A 21,719-nucleotide genomic window follows, 5' to 3' on the forward strand; every position below is an offset into this window, starting at 1 on the left:
TAGCATAGTGGTGTGCCATATATTTCAGACTACAGGCATAACAGTATTGACCACAGGTCAGATTCTTCTGGTATAGACATTTATAGTTTCAGACTTCTTACCTTTCAAAGCCATACTGCCACTGCCAGACCTGCTGTGATATCATTGAGTAAAAGTCTGTAGGTGGGGATTTCATGGCTTCCAACATGTGGGTGCTTTTGCCAGGCATTTCTATATTGTTTTCTACAGCTTATCTGCTTGGTGAGGCTGGGTGTGGGTATGGGAGCCACACTTTGACATCCATGCATGTGATTTATGACCCCCCAGTTATTTGGCTCACCACATATAATGCAGTGATATTTGTCAACTAGGGTAGTACTGCATGGTGTGGGTAGGCCAGTACTGGGAATACACTTCCTGCTGTCTCACAGTGCTGTCAGTTGTCTGCTGCCATCCCAGTAAGCCACCCCATTCCCTTGCATGTTGAAATCAGTACCATAGATATACTATCAGAACATTTCACACTATTCACTAATTTTGTTAAGGAGATTGACTTACTTTGTACCTGAGGTTGTTGTGAGGATGGTGCTTGAGGGCTGACTATGTCGGATGCACACGGTATACTGCCTATACATGGTAGGGTATAGGTGGTGTGTTGTTTGGCATTCATTTTACTTTGTGTGTGAGTCAGAGAGAGAGATCAGTCCTCTGGATCCTGCAGTCTCAGTGTATGTGCTATGCGTTTCCTCTTTGCCAAGGACAGGGCATACTGGGCACACCTCCATCTGCCTACAGGGGCAGGCACAGGATGTTCCTCCACCGAGTCCCTCTATGCCTGTGGAGAAGTTGGCAATGGTGGGGGGCTGTGTGGCCCTTGCCCATTTTGTTCCTGCCACAGCTGTTTCCGCAGGATCATATTATGTAGCATGGCACATACTATGAACATGTGTGCACATGTGACTGGAGAGTGCTGCAATACTCCAACGGATATGTCAAGGCAGCAGAACCATGACTTGAGCATCCCAAACACACACTCTATAATGATCCCAGTTTGTGCGTGTGCCTCATTATGGCATTTGTGTGTGGGTGTGTGTGCATTTCTGATGGGTGTCATCATCCACGGCTCCAGTGCATAGCCAGCATCCCCCACCAGATGGCCATATAGGATGTCCCCACTGGTAAACGTCCAGTACAGCTGTGACAAATGCCAGATGTGGGAGTTGTGATAGCTTCCAGGGCTGCCAGCACACACATTCAAGATAATGCCCTGGGCATCACACATGACCTGGCAGTTGATGGAGTGGAACCCCTTGGACTTTAGGTAGAACGTACCCTGATCACCAGGTGGTGCTTTGATGTGGATGTGCGTGTAGTCTATGGCACCCAGTACCTCTGGATATTTTGCTACATGGTGAAAAAGATGCATATTGCTGGTCCTCTCCTCACAGGTGCTGAGGAAGTAAATGTGCTCAGTGGCATGCAGTTGCATGGCATCCAGGAACTGATGGAGTATCATGGACACAGATGCCTGTGAGACCTCCATGGTATCTCCAGTTGACCTTTGGAAAGTACCTGTAGCTAGTATTCTTAAGGCTACATATACCTTGGCATCCAATGGCATGGGTTGCTCTCTGTTGGTTCTCAGTCTGAGGTGAGGCCAGCACAGCTCAACAAGTTGCTGAAGTATGTCTCTGTCCACCATGTAGTGCTCTACTATCTCCAGATCATGCAGCCCCTAGTAGGTTAGCCTTGGTCTGAACACTCTCCTCCTCGGTCTGAGTTGGTGTCAGCATTATTCTCCTCACCACCCTCAGTCTCTAACACATACTGATAAATCAAAGCAACAGTAGCCCCTAACATGTTTTGTTACTTTTGTACAAATGTGTACATCAGTAGTGTAGTGTTTGTTGGAGAAACCAGACTGAAAAGTGGTTGCATAGTTTATAGAAGTGTGCTGGGCTGATGGCTGTGTAATTGGCTGATTCTGATACATTCCACCTGCCAGCTATGGTAGTTCTCTTTGATTGCCTTCCTTCTGCTGTTTCCCCTTCCCATTTCCTCCCCTTTTAAGCCCTGATCCTTGCCGTGCATTCCCAGTGCTCAAATGTTAACAGTGCTGCTAACCCCTGTGTTTTTTTTTTGTTTGTATGTTTTGTTTTTGGCCTGGTGCATGCTGCACACACAAGTTTAGCTAAAGTAAACAGTTTTAAGCAGAACTGGCCCTCCCTGGATGCAGATATGCTCTGCATTTTATGGAATAAGAAAATACAGCTTCAGACATACCTCATTCCTTAGCTTTGCTTAGCTAAGGGCAAACACGGGCCACTGAGCTCCAATATGCTTACAGCAAGCATGACACACCCCCTTTTCATTTTAGCTGCTCCTCCTGTCTATACAGTAGTGTTAGAGCACCTACATGGTTAGGTGCAGTCTGACACTTAGAAGAAATTTGTAATTTAGTATAAATCCCCTCATTTGCATACACCACTGCCTTACTCCATAGTTAACAGACTTAGACTGGGCCTTTCCCCTAAGCAACCACTATTCCCTGGTATTGTTTTCATTCTGTATGCCATTGAGTATAATGGCAAAATGCAGATTTTTCTCAAAATTGATTTTCCCCCTTTTTTTTATTTTTGGCACGATCACATTTGCACGCCGTTGCCTATGCTTAAACGGCTGAGATCGGCCAAAAAAAGTTTTATTTTAGAAAATTAAAAATAAATTTCGTGCCAATGACCATATATTTGGGCATTTGTATGCCTTATAAATGGAATACATGCTTTATTTGAGGCTGTCATGCCTCCTTTTTGTTATTTGTAGAAATGTATTCAGCTAGTAACTGAATGCATTTCTGCAGGTTACACTATTCCTGCATGAACACCTGCCTGCTTGCTGAATCACTAATTCACCTCATTTACATGTTTTTTTTTTCCAGAAAATGAATTAATTAGCATGAGGCAGTGGTGTTCATGCAGGAATAGTGTAGGAGCGCTCGTGCACATCCCAGGAGCTCTATACTGAATCGCTCAGTGGACATATTGCATGCAGCAGCTCCTGCATTATTCCTGCACTTAATCACATAATCAGTACTTCAAAAAATTAAATACCAATATTAAAAACTTAAGAATTAAAAAAATTAAAAAATAAGAACAACACTACAAATTGTTCATCGTAACAAACAACAAATTGTCACATATTCTCAGACTTCCTTCAACCTTTTTCTCTCAAAATTCTACCTAACACTAGCCAAGCTCTTTTTGCCTTCTTCATCTTTCTCTTACAATTACTTACTCCCTTTTATATCTTAGATAGTGTAGGCACTTGCATTCCACACAAAACAGACTGCTTATCATATCATGTTGGTTCAGAATCTATTATTATGGCACACTACATAAATCCTTTTACTACTACTATCACTACATCATGTTTTTATCAATTTTTAAGTTATGTAATATTTTTTATTAACTTCTGTTGATTTTGCTTTTGTAAAACTTTGTATTAATTCTGTATTAATTCCTGTTGATTTTTGTTTTGTATGAATGTACGTGGAGCTTTTCTCCCTGGGCCTCCATTGAAAAAAGGCTCATCTTGGCCCAATGGACTTTCCTGGTTAACAAACTGCAAATAAATAAACAAGTAAATAAATAAATAAATAAATAAATGTTTTCATTTTTAATTAAACATTTGATTGCTTACAACTGTAATGCTTCAAAATGATGCATTATTTTAACATATGTAAGTATTATATGTCTTCAATATGATTATTTTTCTCTCACCAGACTGACTTTTATCTGATGCCAGCTCCTCTCCTTATTCAGCAGGAATGCCAGACCTGCCTTTGCTTACCTTGGGCTCAATCCAACAAATGCTAATGGTTGGTGGTAATATTATATTACTCCTAGGCAGTATGCTTTATCCATCACCACCCCATGGCAGCCATGTGAGCTCCATAATTGTTGGAAATGGATGCTTGATTCCATGCATATGCAACCTTCTAATCAAGTGGTGTACTGCTTTTAGCATGGAACTCATCAGGCAATCAACAATGGTATGACAATATTCCAAGCATACTTCCCTTTCCCGGATGGATGAGCTGAGGTTCAGCACTCAGTCCCATCTTCCCATGTGCAGCTACCTCCAGTACCAGCTCAGCTACTGAAATATGGATAATCCGGGACGCAACAAAGACTTTACCCATCTGTTGCACATGGCATCTTGCCTTGGATATGTTTTTTTTTTTATTTTAGAACTACATCAGTGGAGTAGAATATTTTACAGTTTATTGTCAGATTTCATTATATAACAGAAAACTTAGCTATATGAAAGAGAGTTATGGTTTGCATTGTCTCTTTCAGGATTCCTTTGTGAAGAGTGGTCTGCATGGTATCCACGTTCAGTGACAGCCCTGAGGGGTCACTGTGTTGTGATTCCTTGTACATTTACTTATCCAGGAAGACGTAGAGGAGATAATGAATTTGATATTGCATGGTACTACTACAGAAAAGCTGGATATCCAACTGTATACCACAGGAATCATCCAAAAAATGTGATTGACTATTTTAAAGGCCGTACATACCCATATGGAAACCCTGGGGAAAAGGAGTGCTCCTTGGTGATAGATGGAATCAAAGAAGAGGATGAGATGGATTATTATGTCTGGATAGACCCAGGGACTGTTAAGTATAATTTTTATGAAAGGACTGTAAATGTTAAACTAACAGGTAAGAAATTGTATTACATTTTTAACCATTAAAATCTTGGAATAGTCAACTCTAATGGCAAACAGGCATAGAATTATGACTCCAACTGAGGCATTCCAACTTTGATTAGCATCTTGGATGCCTGTTGGGATATTTTCAAGGTTAACCTGTTCCTTTCCCTTCAAGGAGAGGGTGGGGGATGGAGTGATGGGAAGGTTTTCCAATTTCTATGACAGGTGGAAAAAGGGTGCAAAACTGCAGCTGGGACTAATTATAACAGTTGGTGAAATGATAGCACCACACCTGGGTGTTGGGTGGGGATGCCTCCAAAACATGTTCCGTTGTATGGGGAGGCCTATATAAGTGATGCTAGCACATAGGGGCTAGGGTCGTAATGTAGGTCAACATACTTTACCCTTCAGGTAGCTCTGGGGGCTCCCTTGTCCTCTCAATTTTGTTAGCTAAAGAAGGGTTACCAAATCCTGCTGGTGAGTTATTCAGTTGTAGCCTCAAATGATGAATATCAGTAAGGTAGGGACATATGGGTGATGCCATACTTCAGAAGACAAATATGAAGCTCTTAAAATTTCAATAAACAAAATAACTGGGCATTGATCATTCACTTCATAAATCAATAAATAAAAGCTTGAAATGTTGATAAATATTTGTTTTTTATACTGTATAATATTAAACTCTGTGCATTTTTTAATACAGAGATGTTCAGTGAAAAGCTAAGAAATAATACATTGTTCTTGTAACGGTATGATGTACTTGTTAATATTCAGATTGTATACAGTATCATAGGACCAGATTCATAAAGCTGTTGTGAATGGTTCAAGCCTGGTGTTCAAGGTAATGCAGTGAAAAGGGGGTCATTTAGAGCTCAGAGAGAGAAATCTGCATTAAGACATGCAAAGTAATTACTGAGCACTACAGTAGCAGATGGTGTTCAAAAGGCATGACTAAAATTTCATGAATAAACTATATCCTGATTCAAAGATGACATTTAGACATAAAGGTGAAACTACTTAAAACTGCACCTCTGCACAGTTAGCCACACTATCATGCAAAGTACCCAGATATTCTATTGTAATCCCAGCTGTAATAGCATAAGTAACTCAGGCAGGTATCCATGGACTGAGACTGATCTGACAGATGATATAACATTTGGCAAAAAATTCCTGTTAAGATCACCTTCCCTTTAGGCATCTAAAGTCGTTTCTTAAGTACATGCCACTGTGAGTGTGTGTGTGTGTGTGTGGGTGTGTGTGTGTGTGTGTGTGTGTGTGTGTGTGTGTGTGTGTGTGAGTGTGTGTGTGTGTGTGTATATATATATGGTGTACCCAATCCATACATTGTAAACATAATGAAATCTATTTATTTATTTTATTTATTTATTTATTTTATTTTATTTTACATTTGTTGACCGGGATGGTCCGACTGGATACATATCCGTTTTCAGCGGAGTCCCGGGGAGAAAAGCTCCAGACATACAACAATTTAGAAGTATTACACATATCCTGGGGAGAAAAGCTCCAGACATACAACAATTTAGAAGTATTACACATATTGGGTAAATAACATTAAGTAAAAGTGAGTACAAAGAAAAAGTAGATAGCACAATGATTTCAATTACAGGACATACATGGTAATACCAGACAAAGCAGAATGTATCCATCCATAAGGCAATCCATAGGAGACATACAATAAGTGGTAGAAATAGGAGAGAGTTCCTTAGTTACGTATGGTTTAGGAAATTTATTAAGGCAATCAGACCTAGATTAGTTTGTATGATTGATCAATATGATTGGGTGGACTGGTAGGGTAGTACGGTCGAGGAGAGTCAGGGGTACTAGTCCGGGTTGGTGCAGGGGCATAGCCAGTGTGACTTAAGGTGGCTTTTAGTTTATGTTTAAATATCGTTGGTGAAGATTCTTGGGTAATGTTATCAGGTAGTGAGTTCCAATATTTACCGACAGGGTTGGCAAAGAGGCAGTCACCTGCAGTGTGGTTTGATTTGGTCATAAGTACTAATAGTTTGGTGGATGAGCGGAGTGTCCGATTGTTACTATAAGGGCGGATTATGTTACTAAGGGCTGGAGTAATGTCTGGGTGGTGGAGAATTTTATGGGCTACTATGAGCTGGTTGAGTTGGAGGAGTTGTTGTAGTTCCAGCCAGCCTAAGAGTTTCAGGTTCTGGCAGTGGTGGGTCCGGTAGGGTGTGCCAGTAGCAAATCTAGCTATGTGGTTATAGGAAGTTGACAATTTTTTGAGGTCAGTTTTACTCAGGTGGGAGAAGAGAGGAGGCGAGAAGGGTTGATAAGAGATGCGATCTGGCAATAGCAGTTCTTGCTGGCGGGTTAGGAATGATCTGATCCTATAGAGGCTGCCAAATTTCTTATTGATAGTTTTATGGTTTGGTTGATATGTACATCAAACCTAAGGTTGTCATCGATCATGACACCCAATAGTTTGGTTTGGGTTACTGGGGAGATGATGATGCCATTATTAGCTGTTATGTTGAATGAGGGTGGTTTGGTTCTATTTGTTGGGGTGAAGAGAAGTAACTTAGTTTTGTTGGGGTTTAGCATTAGTTTTTGGTTTAATAGCCAATTTTCAACCTTGTTGAAGGTGTTTTGGGTTAATGTGAAAAGTTTTGTTGGGGAGGAGGCAGAGCAGATCAAGGTTGAGTCATCTGCATATTGAATGCAGGTAGCCTCTGGTATGACTGCACTAAGTTCATTTATAAAGATGGAAAAAAGAAGGGGACCTAGTATTGATCCCTGAGGAACTCCAAGTTTGATGGGGAGGTGAGAGGAGAGTTTGCCCTTCCACAGTACTTCCTGTTGTCTGTCTTGTAGGTAAGACTCAAACCATTGGAGGGCTTGCTTGTTTAAGTTTTGGGCTTCCAAACTTTTCACTAACATTTTGTGATCTACCATGTCAAAGGCCTTGGAAAGGTCAAAGAAGAGGGCAGAGGACAGATTGTTATTGTTACGATTGTGGTTGATGGCATCAGAGAAGGAGAGGAGAGCTGTTGTGGTGCTGTGATTGGGTCTAAAGCCATGTTGTGAATTAGATAATAGTTTGTTCTGTGTGAGATATTTCATGAGTTGAATATGAACACACTTTTCCATGATTTTAGGTAGTGGGGACAGAATAGCTATGGGCCTGTAGTGGGACAGTTCGGTAGAACTGCCCCCCTTGTGTAGTGGTATTACATGTGAGATTTTCCATATGCTGGGGATAACGGCTTCTGATATGGTACGGTTGATAAGGACAGAAATAGGGTATGCGATTGCTTCTGCAGCCTGTTGTAAGTAGTTAGCTGGTAGGAGGTCTGCAGCCAGGGTGGTTGGTCTTAGTTTACTAAGTAGGGTCTTAATGAGTTTGGTGGGGACGGATTGGAGTTTGAAGGGGGCTATTGTGCTGGACATTTCTTTGTTAGGATTAAGTCCTGTGGGTTTGAGTTGGTTAGCTAAATTTTGGATGGTTTCTGTGAAGAAGGAGTTAAAGGAGTTTGCCGTGTGTTCTGGAGTTTTTTGATTGGTACCATTTGGGTTTGGGGTGGTTGTTTGTCCTGGATGGAGTAGTCTGTTAATTCCTGCCCAGAATTTCTGGGGTTTAGTTTTGTGTGCTTGTTGTAAGTGGTGGTAGTAGTTCTTTTTATCTTCTGTTATGGATTTTTTTGCCTCATTTCTTAGTTGCCTAAATAGGAGTTGGTCGGGTTGGGTTTTAGTTGTGCGGTAGGTGGCCCATGCTTTATTTCTTGATATCATTTTGTCCCTGGTTTCTTTGGTGAGCCAAGGTGCAGTATTGACCTTGGTTCTACTAGTCCTACTAGGAGCATGGAGGTTGAGGATGGTGAGGAATTTGTCATTGAAGTAGGAGACTGCTTCATCTAGTGGGAGCCATTGTAGTGCAGTCCAGTTGCATGCCTTTAGTTCACTGTTAAATTTTAGAGTTGCAAAGCTTCTGTTGCTTCTTATAGTTCTATATATGGGTTGCAGATGGTAGTTGAACTTGTGTCTGAGTATATATGTCAGGCTATGGTCACTTAGATCATCTGGTAGAGTGCCTGTTGAATAGAGATGGGGGAAGTTATTGATAAGTACCCAATCTATAGTACTAGCCTTGTTATTAAAGTCCTTTGTTCTATTATATATATATATATATATATATATATATATATATATATATATACATACATATATATATATATTTATATATATATATATATATATATATATATATATATATCATTATGTTTACAATGTATGGATTGGGTACACCATAGTGTTTATGTGGCTGAACTGAATACATTTTGTCCTTCCTTCTAGCAACATGACTTTCTTTCTTTCTTCATCTCATTACTTCACCTGTATTTTACAACTCCTGTGCTGCACTGCATAATGGCGCACATTTCATCCATATACATTTCCCATATATTAAATGTCATAACATCATATTCAGTACACCATATGACTCACTTTGTGCAATGTATTTTCTACAGTATCTTGGCTATTATGGCCCATGATTCTGCCTTCATTGTGATATATAGAATAGTAATGCATGATCTAACTTGATAGTCTGCCCATTGCGAATATTGGATGCACTGGGACTGGGTTCCATTATGGTCACTCATGATAAAATGGAGGATGAATTTCACTTAAACTGGAAAAAATGTATTTGATGTGGAATTCAAATTCTGTATTCAAATGTAGTAGTGTTTCTCTAACTCTCTCTCACACACGCACACGGACACATGGACATGCACACTCAGGCACATACACACACACCCCTTATGTAGATACTTCAATCCCTTTACCTCTTCCTTAACAGAATTATCTCTGCTGTCATCATTGGTAGAAGCAAACAATATAACCAATACAGTTTCCATAATTTATATCCTTACTCCAGATGTCAGTGTCTGTATACATGAACTATTCCCCTCCCTTTCATTCTTCATTATAAATATTGCCTTTCACAGTTTTATTTCCTGCACTTCAACTCCTTCAAGACCTGCCCTTATAAACCTGCTCATCTCTTTAGTGGAGGTAGTCAAACAAGTAGTAAATATAACTAACTGGAGAGTATGAACTCAACTTCTCTCTGGTCCGACACTAGCTATCTATATCACTGGGGCTTGTATGTGTGTAACTACCAATAACAAATCATGATAATGTTCCCAGACTTCTATGACTGGAACTTAAGTCATCCTACATCTCTTTATTAACAAGTTAGACAAAGAAGGACTGAATATTATGTAACCTTGTAACAGAGCCAGTTTACTTCCAGCAAAAGGTCACTATTGATAAGATTTTCCTCTCGTACCATCCCCTTTCTTTACTTTCTTCTTCCCCCCTTTCCTGTAATTATCAAGTTCTTGACATGCTTTAAATAAGAGGATGTTGTCAGAGTTTCTATTCATAGTTTTACCATCCAATATTTTTTTCATAATCGAACCAGGAGGTCATACCTGGAGAAACAAAAGAGAACTGGAATATTCCCCCACTTATACTTTCACGACCAGTGAGAGTTTTCATTTTTAATAACAATAGAAATAATCACTTCCTGGCCCTATTTGTCACAACGATCTTTCACCTATGTGTCTACTTTCTCAGTGCTATAGACATGAGAGAGACAGATCCATACACTATTTGTAATTTACAAACTATATTTACTATCTGTCCACAATTCCCAAATGTTAAGATTAAAATTAGAGCTCCAATTGGGTGGTCTCAAACATCAACTCATGAAGCCTTATCTGGTGACTCATTTTGGCCTTGTCATCCAAATGTGAGCATCATGCCCTTGTATCTTTCATCGCAACTCCTCAGCACTAAAAATTATTCACATAAAACATACCTAAAAATACCATTTCAAGAGTCAAGCTTTTTCACTTTTCTCATCACTTGTCTACCTACCCTCTGTCAAATTCCTTAGCCATAAACAAGAGTCTGCATAGCTTTGTTAGAACTGTCCACTTATACTGCCTCCTCATAGTACTCCATAATATAACTGAGTGGGCTATGAAACATAGGTACCTCAACAGCTTCCCAAAAAAAGAATAACATAAACTTGTGAAAATCTGAAACCAGAGACTTTTCACTCAAATAATTTATTAAATTTCTACCAGTCTTACACGGAAGAGCCAGCCTAAGAGTAAGATGGCAGCATGCCCTGCATATTAATGAGGACGCGCTGCCTCAACTCTAAGGCTAACACGGAACGTGCATGAGTGAAGGGGGCGTGTCGGACTGCCGAGCAGTCCAAAAATCCATGTCCCTGCAAGTCTGACACTCAGGAAATGTCTACTTACATGAGCGAGTCCGCTCAAATGTGTACATACCCAACACTACACTCTCCCACATTCTAACCCCTGTACAATTAAAAATGTAAACATTTATTTTTTTTTTTATTATTTCCGATATAGCTGCCCGTATTTGCACGTGTTTGCATGGGTTTGCCCATTGCTTAGCTACAGTTAGCAGTTTAGACACCGAAGAGGATAATAAGAAACTTATATGCAAATTAAGCAAAATCGCGATAGCATAGTGGTAGGGATTTCGCACAAGGAGAAGGCATTCCCGGTTCGAGTCCCACCACTCCCCCCTATATTTTCTGTTGGAAATCTGTATATAAAAATAATTCCTGACATTTATTATTTAAATTTTTGTAAAACGCATTGAAATGGCCTATGTAGTAGTGAACAGATTTTATATATTTATATATATATATATATATATATATATATATATATATATATATATATATATATATATATATATATATGAAGGTGAAATGGTTATGGATACTGATGGATGCATGAGTAACATATCTTAAGCAATGTGAATCACTACTAAGCAAAGTTTACCAGTATTAAGCATATTTAAATGTAATTGCTCGTAGCTGAGCACTGCGTTAACTAATGCAATAGCTTTGCACGGAGCTGCACATCACGCTAACCAGCACAATGTCGGGCAACGTTGAGCAACGTAGAGCACCGTAGAGCAAAGTAGAGCAATGTCAGGCAAAGTTGAGCCAAGTCGGCTAAACACAGCCACATACCTCCTAGCCAAACTGGCCAGTAGTAAAATAAAAAGCAATGACAGAGCTCGAACCTGGGATACTGTGCACCATAATCATAGTACTGAACCACTAAGCCATGGTAGCATTTCACAACCATGCACTTTCAACACACACATACATATCAATGGAAGTTTACCCATTGCTAAGCAGGTGTGCCTTCAGCTGAGTTTTTTCAAAACTGGCCAATCACAAATAAGTGCAGGAAATGAGGCATATTTAAGCTCCATAGGTGGGAATACTTGCCATAACTGGTTGTAGCTCCCATCTGCAGGCAGCATGGCCAGTGCTGGAGAGGTCTCTTGATTTTGAGCGCAACGTTGGGGCATTGAGCAATCAAAAGTAATGGTTTGGCTCCTTGTCCATAATCATGAGGATAGACTCCTGTGGGGCCAGTACCAGGGCACCCAATACAAAGTGGAAGTCTGGAACCGTCCAGCTCATGAACTCACCAGTGCCACAGGCGTCTCTCGGACTGGTGAGCAGGTCAAACACCACCACGCAGACCTGAAGAGATGCAAGGAGGATCAACTAGACCAGTGGATCCAGGATGCCCGTGGGATGGAAAATGCCCCACTACTGAGTAATTAGCCATGGAATTAAGTATGTAAGAATTGCTATTCTAGTCTATACTATGGATAGGTATGTCTCAGTATTACTTCATTTACTTCACAGCTGCTGGTGTCCGCACTGCGAACCAGCAAGCCTATGCAGATAGGCTTTATGGCTGCGCCACCAGGCAGGTTACTAATTATTCTGCATGTACTGTTATATAAAATAAAATCCCCCCAAAAAATATGCCCCATACATACCTGCCCATTTTGCACACATGTCCGCCGGACACATAAAATGTAATTTAATTGGCAGTACAACATACTTTGTTGTCCTCACCCCTCTCTCAGGGGTGGAAGGTTTCATACTTCCCTCCAAATTTATTGCATATGCACAGCTGTTGCTGTTAAAGAAATGGGCAGCTATGGATCTTCCCTACACCCATCCTGCACATCCCGAGCTGTTTTCCCTACTGTCTTTCCCTTTCTGTACCCCTTTTTCACCACTTTCCTATCTCCCCATTGTCTTTTCTTTCTAAGAAATGAGCGCGGGGTTAGCGGAAGTAAGCACTTTTAAGCAGTAGTTAGCGGGTTTGCGCGAGTGTGCGCTTCTGTGTGCTTAGCTAAGCATTGCTAAGCATCACACAAACCCATGCAAACCCACTTACAACTGCTTAAAAGTTCCTTAGTCACTCTGTATGTGAGAGCCCTTGCTCTGCTCAGCAGCAAAATAAAACACCTCTGTCAGTCTCGAACCCGGGACCTTGTACACACCATACTGCATGAAGTACCACTAAACCACGGTAGATATACAGCAAGTTGGTGCTGAAATAAATATATCATGCATCAGAGTGACTGAATGTAAAAGAAAAATAGGAATGCAATAACACACAACTTGTTCTGTGGATCTTTACCAGCAGTTGTTGTGGAATTGCATTACATGACTGTGATAAGAGAAGCAGCCATTCTAGCAGGAAATAATGTTACAGCAGCACTTTTCAACCCCCACACAGTATCATAGCAGGACAAACACTGACATATCTGATTAGGGCAGAGGCCATACCTCCCAACTGTGCCTACTTTTCAGGGATGATCCTGATTTTGAAACAAATTTAGCTGTGTCCCCCTGAATCCCTCTGAAAAGTACTGATGTTGGCCAGAAAGGTGGTGAATTACACTTAATGAATAATGACAATAAGTAAGAGTTAGACACTGCTTGTACTTCAGAAAAGGTGTATTAATCCATATGCGCTGGTTCTCTCAAAGTCTCAACTTAATGGCAGTAATATTTTAAAGGTGTACCTCACTTTTACCTACTTTTCCCTGAGTCTGTTCAAATATGTACCTAAGTGTTTGAGAAGCCTAGCAGAGGCAGAAACACACAGGCATATCAGCTTTTCTGCTGTTACACACTGTGCAAATAGCTTTGGAAGGAGTACCAGAAGCATACCCTTATGTAGAAGTACAACAATGAAATACCAAAGGATGTAGCCATGTACTGGTAGCAACCAACTGTAACAATGTCATTGTTCCAGTGCTGAAAAGACCGGTGTGGTGCACAGACAAAGAATAACAGGCTAACCTCTGGCTACCATGTGGATAGGTCCACAGTTGGGAGCTACACAGACAGACCGCTTGCCTTGATAAACTAACAGGTACACAGCAACCCTTTAAGTCCAGCAAGATAAAATTCACACAATAATACATAATGCTCTCTGTATTACTGCACCCCTACCCAAATGTAGAATATACCTGTGTGTTCAGGGTCTACCAAGGATGTAGGTAGGCATACTCAGTACTGAAAGTTGTCCAGATTTCTTGAGCAGCCTGTGCTAATGTCAACACTAAAAAAGCACAAACTGTTCAGAAGTGAATAAATTAATATTTGCAGTATAGCAGTTCACAAACAATTCATGTGCCAAAGGAATACATCTTAATAACTAGTTTTGTATGGCAGTTAATTGTACAATTAGAAAAGAAAGTACATACTCCCATGTATCTTGGGTTAGCATTTTGAGGGGTGAGTACAATTCTACACTGACAAGTGTGTACTGGAAGCAGCAACATTCATGTCTGAGTACAACATTTAAATCATTGGCTACACCCTCTGGCTTCATATATAAGAACTATACCAACCTTCTTCCTTAAACAACAATGTCCACAGCAAACAAGCATGATCCCCATCTTGGAAAGCAGAAAGGGCCACGCCTACTTAAGTTAGCAATTTATAGCATTGGGTTGCTATGATAGTGATTACTGCAATTACCAAACAGCAGGCTGCATGCAATTAGCAAATGGTGGCCAACAATTGGTGCAGAGACCATCACATGCACATGTGCAAATACCTATAAAAGCAGGCTGTAATTGTTGCCAACAAACTCACTCACTCTATTGCAGAGACTGACAGAGAGAGAGACAGTTAAAAGTAAAAGGAAAAAGAAAAAGAAATAATACCAACTCATACAAAGGAAAGGTATGTAACAGATATGTATTTACTGGCATGTAATAGATGTTTCTGAAGAGTACTTTACATAATGTAAACCATTCATATGTGGCAGCAGTACATATCTATGCACAGATGTCCTGCTTAATTACTGCCATGGACAATTCAGTGTGTACCTGGGGGAAGTGGGACATAACTGTGAAATGTGTAGCTCAGCATTAAATGTCAAACATCTGAGCCATGTTATCTGTGTTCTGTACCGTAGTGTGGCTAATGGCTGCTTGGTGGATTAGCCCAAACATGTATATAAACATGGGTGTGACAGAGTAACACATGCATGATAGTCATATTAAAGTGTAGCTTAGCACTGGCAACTGCTGTACCAGATTAGTATGCTAATCTAGCATTTGGAGCTATATATGCCCCCTCTAATGTTACTGTGTGTTCACATGTGACACCTGTTCATGTTGCAGCAAGGTGCAACAGTTCAACTGTGAGGTCCAGGGACTTACAACAGTGTGGACCTTGTGTGTGTGTATGGCACACACATATGGAGATATATATATATGTGTCATATATATTAACATCTGTATATGTGCATAGAGCAAGGGACATATTGCAACTGTTTGTGAAGGGTGGACATACATATGTTGGTGAAGGTTGTTTTGTGCATATTTGTATGTAGGTTTTAGTGTGTGACAAACAAGACAGCATACAGTGATGGTATATAACATGTGGTGGTTAAACACTGTGGGTGTTTTGTTCAGTTTGCAATGTTGCAGCCAGTGAGGCCTGCTAAAGCTACCCGGGCTGTGAACACTTTCAATGCATTTCTCACAAGACTGTGCGATATTATTACATTATTGTATACCTCACATCCTTTGTACAATTGATATTCCCACCATGAAAGGTGGACTGTATATGTGTCTATATGTATATGTATATGTACACCAATGGATGTGTATATGTATCTATATATATATATATATATATATATATATATATATATATATATATATGTATATATCTATATATATCTATATATATATATATATATATATATATATATATCTACAGAGAGAGAGAGTCATATATACTCATACACATCCACATCTACTTGTTGCAATAGATTCTATGTAAAGCTGACTGAGTGTGATGGTCAATGTGTTGGTGAATATGTCAAAGATGTGTATTTGTGGGATAGCTTAGTGGGAAACTGTTTCTGTCATGGTATTATGGGTCCTTGCTTTGATCCCAGCAAAAGCTGTGTATGCTGTTGCTAGGCAGATAAAGCACTATGGCATACAGTCTGGTGTAGTCCCTTGGTGTTAACTGGGGTGTGTCATTGGAGGCTAAAGCACTACATGTATTCTTATTGACTGGTACTGATGTTGAATCCAAATCATGTATGTACTGTAGTAATAATTGAAGCTCTGGGCCTAAACATCAAAGTATGGTGTATGTCCACATTGCTTGGAACCACTGTTTTGTGTGGTCCCTGTAGTCATCACAGATTACATTCCTCAAGCTTCAGATTTTGTAAGTACTGACATACAGTACTGTATGGTACACACGAAAAGCTTATCTGGGTTGCCATACCTTTGTGTCTTGTAATTATGTCTGATGTGTGTGTGGGTATGCCTGTAACATGTCCTCTGTCATATGTGTGTTACAACATCTAACTGTGTATCTAGCAACATTTATAGTTTACTACAGCAGTATGGCACCTATATTCACAATTGTGCACATATTTTGGCCACGGTTTGCCATGAACAAGTTGTGTGGTATAATGGTAATAATGTAACTGGACCTTACAAACATTGCGATGGATGACATATTTCTTTATGCAGTGGCTTGTTCTATATCTGCTGTGGCTAGGTGGTGCATTGTGTTGCATACAGTGTGCCAGGTACTCTTATATAGTCTTATATAGTGATTTTATTTTGTTGCTGTGCAGAACATGGTTTATTATATAGAGCGTGCCAGGCACTTTCAAGCAGTTGTGGGGTGAGCACTGATAAGTGGTAGTGAAAGTGTTTAATCTCAGTCAGCTAATAGGTTGCTATATATGGCAGTGCAGTGATATTTGTACTGTATAATGTTAAATGTGCCATATGACTTGCTTATGCATATCTTTTCTTTATGTCTTCCAGGGATCATGGCACACCATAGAAATCCTAGCTACAGTAGTGCTGAAGATGAGATTCTTACCAGCTGTATGATTCAGAACTACAGCCTACTATTCTCCAGAACCAGCCAAGACCAGCAGGAGCATACTGCAATGTGGCAAGATGTTGTCTGGAGGCTTAACGAGGTAGGCCTGCACAACTGGACATAGGAGCAGGTACGCCACCACTGCAGTGATCTACTTAGACATGTCCGTCAGCGTGCTTCTGATGTACGGAGACAACAGCTTGCAACAGGTGGTGGGGTTAACATCTACCCTCCCTCACCAGAGTGGAGGAGCTGCTCCTGAGCCTGGTGGCACCTGCCCAACAACAACAGCAGCAGACATTTACCATGATTGAGTTCGGAGCCACCCAACAAGAACACATGGAACATGCATGTAACATGGCATATCTGTAGACTACTGTTACCTCTGTTGGTCGATCATGCATATGTGAGATGTGTACTGTGTAGTTAGAAGATGTGGAGCCTGTTGCTGTGCAATACTGATCATTTGGAACATAATCTGTAGGCCTGTGAATGTAAACTGTTCTACTGTAAGATTGCAAACCCACAGTAGCAATGCCACAGTTGTCACCACTGACAAACTGTCTCATATCTATGTAGGTCCCTCTGGTGTGACAGCAAGGCAGCGGACAGATGCTGGTGAGTGTGTTCTACATTTATTATTGCAAATAAAAAGTGCATATCATAGTTAAGGTGTAGGCCATGTACACATGTAACACACCTACCCATAATGCATGCTGTGCATGTTTGCTGTGAGACCACGCACATCTCACTAATGTGATTAGATGCCTCAAACACATGCAATACACAGACCATCTCAAACAAATGTGACTACACTGTAGTGACCATTGGATAGGCAGAGTTGATACACAGCATGCACATAACATATACAACTATGTCATACACAGAACATGTTAACATGCTACACATGAAGGATTCACAAACCCTCTGTAAAGTCACACTCCAGTATCCCAAATATCATCCACACAGCACACATAATATACCTGAGGGGTAGAGGCCTATCATGGGGCAGTGAAACACTCTGCAACACACAACACATTCATGTTAGGGAATGCTCCTTATTGGCCTCCTTACAAACCCATGTAACAACTGGTTGTGAAATGGTGAATGTAGCCATGGTAGTGCAGTTCTGGTACAGCATGATAGGTGCTGGTTTGGGACACATTTGTAGCCTTGAGTGACCACATGATGCTTCATGATGATGGCTTATGGTACTACAACCCATCCAGTTATTGTAACCACAGTACTACACATAGCTTTCATTGCTATACACCTCAACGTTGTGTGTGTGCAAACATATACACCTGTAAACAATATGCATACCAATCACCATTTGCACAACTGACACATATATGTTGTGTGATGCTATTGAGTGGCTAGGTCATATGACACACATTGGGTATGTGTGATGTTTACATTTGCAGTTGTGTTTTAGCATGCCATGTCATGGATGACACTGGCATGTCCACAATATGATCTACACTCACCATAACTACTGTACATTGGGTATGTGGACCAATGATATTCCATCAGTTATACATGCACCACTGATCTTGTGTGTATACACATCATGCATGAGCTAAAACTGTGTCCACAATTATTTGTTAAAGACACAGAGGCTCTAATCAGAATTGGATATCTATGTGACACACAGATACACATCCAGCCATGGTATGTAGACCTGTGAGTGATGGTGCACCATACATTACAGAGTTTTGAATACTTGCACAGCAATGTTGTGTCCATGTATGCATTGCGTTCCAGGGGGAGGCCAATCACCGAGCAACAAAACACATGCATCAAAGCCATGTATACTGTTAGTAACAAGGGCTGTCTACACTTGCATTGCATGCTGTTGAGCAACACATGTCCTGCATGCTGACATGTGTGATATGACTGTTTTGCTTGTGATACTGTACCCCACCATCAACTGCTATTGAGTGTGTTCTGAAATTGCTGGTGGTGGTGTGTGTGTGTGTGTGTGTGTGTGTGTGTGTGTGTGTGTGTGTGTGTGTGTGTGTGTGTGTGTGTCTGTCTGCTTTAGAGAGGAGTGTATTTGTGTGTGTGCATGTGTGCATGTGCATGTGTGCATGTGCATGCATATTTGCATGTGTGCATGCGCATGTGTGCATGTGCATGTGTGCATGTGGTCTGACATCATGTACAGGTCTTAAAGTGTGTTTCCTGTTTTCCTCTCACAGGTGCTGAGATGAGGCTGGTTCAGTGCAGCAGAGAACCTGATGTCACTGACACAGATAGTGATAATGAGGATAGGTGTGTTGAGGCACAGGCAGATTTGTCAGGATCTGTTGTTGGGCCACCAACTGACAGTACACAAGTCTCCACCCCATCCATGCACACAGTCATACTGCCTGTACATCCATCATCACCAATGCCCTTAGCAGAGGGACAGTGTACTGTGGGCAGTGGCCAGGACAATGTGGTATCTATGGCACATGCATCAGGACACAGCAACCATAGCCAGATATCTGGAATGGTACCACATAGGCAGATGCCCAGGGGTTCTCATCAGAGCACTGCTGGTCATCATGCCCCTGGCAGATGTGCCACAACTCTTACAACCACACGCATGTTCCAGGCTGTCATGGAGGCACAGGCACGTATGGAGCGGTAAACCAGACAGGGACTAAGGGCACAGAGGGCTCATAACACCTCTGTAAATGACAGTATCCATGACCTAGCAGGTGCCATATGTAATTACACTGAGGTCATTCATAGACGTTGGGGTGAGACATTAGATGTCCTCCACAATGTCATGTCCATGTGTCAGGACAGTGCAGGATGGTTGAGACGTTGACATGGACGTTTGTTAGCAACATCATTAGTTGGCAGTAGCTGTGGACTTCCATCAAGTCATAGCTGCTCCCATAGTGCCAGTACCAGCCCCAGCAATGTTGGTGGGCTGTCCATAGACCATCCTAGAAGACAATGTGCACATGGCTCTGGCAAGTCCCAGCAGGGACCTGGATCCAGTGGACATATGTCAACCTCTGGGGATAGTACCCAGTTAGGATTAGTACCTGATACTGTCTGTAGCACCCCTGCCAGGCACAGGTCCCATATCTGTGGCCAGAGATGGTGATCTGTAAAGCCTACCAGGTACAGTCTGTTGCTATCCCAGAAATCCCTGTATATGGCAGCCACATGGTGGAACTGTGTGCATGCAGACACACACACATAAACCAGACACCTAGGGTAAACACATACCCACACACATTACATCCACATTGGCCCATAACAATACTTTTGGCCCTCACACACACACTCATACACATGTCAATTGTATGGCTCAATGTAGACCTCTGGCAAACCAACAACACACCCTGTGCATATGATAAAACCTGTGCCACCTCCTGTCATCTGTAACATTGATGCAGGAACAGGCTAACATGGTGCTAACATGGTGCTGATGCACAGGGTGACTTTATTACAATATAGCAATGTTTTAATGTGTAGCATGTTGTCAGCAGTAAAGTGTAATGATATCCTTGAAGGTGTAGCTGAGCAGGCATGTGCCACTTGGCTGATGTGTGTAGTTTTGTCAGCATGTGTTATAGAGTGGACAGTAAGTGTGGGATGTGTGCAGCACAGATTTGCAGGTGTACATTTGTGAATATGGTCGAGGTGTACTGTCTGCATATACATGCATATTGGACACATGGGCAGAGTGACATGCCCTGAATTAGACAGTTTTAACACTCCATAGTTTCTATTGGTGGCCATTATGCATTGCACTACACATATTTTGGAACGTGAGTACCTGTTTATGTATGACACGGTTTGACACTGTGCTGTGGGTGATACTGTTGTTACTATCTGTCATTGGTTTGCATTCTGGTAGTATACAAAACCTCAACAGCCTGCCATAAACACTTGTTAGATGATGGCTTGACAACTGGCACACAGATGTAGGACACACAGTAACATTTTCAGCCTTCAAGTACTATTCTATGCCAGTAACAGGTGGTATTCACCTGCACTCAGTCCTGGGACCACTTATGTTTGGCATATAGCTTTCTTAGGTACAAGCAAACACTGGCCATGTTTGGCAGTGCATACTGCGGGCTATAATGCATTCTCCAGATGACACACACATCCTCCAAAAGGCTATCATACAGACAGATACCTGGTGTCAAACCCATGCTGTAAAGCTATAAGCCAAATAAAGCATAGTCATCCACTTTTAGAAAACAATAGTATCCCCAGAGTACCACATAGGTAGTAGCCCCCAAAATGTGGAACATGTACCGATGTATACATACAGCCATGTGTTAAGTCATCTCTCCTTTGATAATCACATTTCCAAAGGGTTTTGGAAATCCCTCTGTGGATCACATGAGCAATAAGGGGTATGCATGCATATCCACAAAGGTTGTTGCACACCTATAATAAATAGCCATCTTTGACAGACTTTTCTGCTTTTGAACAGGTTTCAAATATACCTCAGGCATAAACCCTCACTCACACTATTCAATAGAAACTGTAATGAGTGTATGTGAAATGGATGATGTAGGCCAGGGATCACTGCAGTGGCTAGGCTTGTCACAAGCATACAGATGTGACCTAAGGTCTGGAAAGCGGCAGCACACTCTGGCAAAGATAACAGATGTGTTCATGGAGAAAGCAGGGTTCCCACCTATGAAATAATTGAGGTCACATGTATGTATATGTCTTTGCCACGCAGCTACCTGACATGTAATGCACATACTGTTGTCATTG

General features: G+C 41.2%; 1 protein-coding gene across 1 annotated transcript in view; it reads left to right on the forward strand.

Annotated features, from left to right (window-relative positions):
- Positions 1 to 21,719, forward strand: part of LOC122809190 (myelin-associated glycoprotein-like) — a gene marked incomplete in the record, with an annotated part of 1,534,034 nt that overhangs the window by 358,051 nt on the left and 1,154,264 nt on the right. The window contains 1 exon segment of the mRNA XM_044080498.1: positions 4,338 to 4,703. Within this exon segment, the coding sequence (XP_043936433.1) occupies positions 4,338 to 4,703 (366 nt within the window).

The sequence above is a fragment of the Protopterus annectens genome, chromosome 8.part0 (genome assembly GCF_019279795.1).
Source record: "Protopterus annectens isolate FY-2018-M chromosome 8.part0, PAN1.0, whole genome shotgun sequence".
Lineage (NCBI taxonomy): Eukaryota > Metazoa > Chordata > Ceratodontiformes > Protopteridae > Protopterus > Protopterus annectens.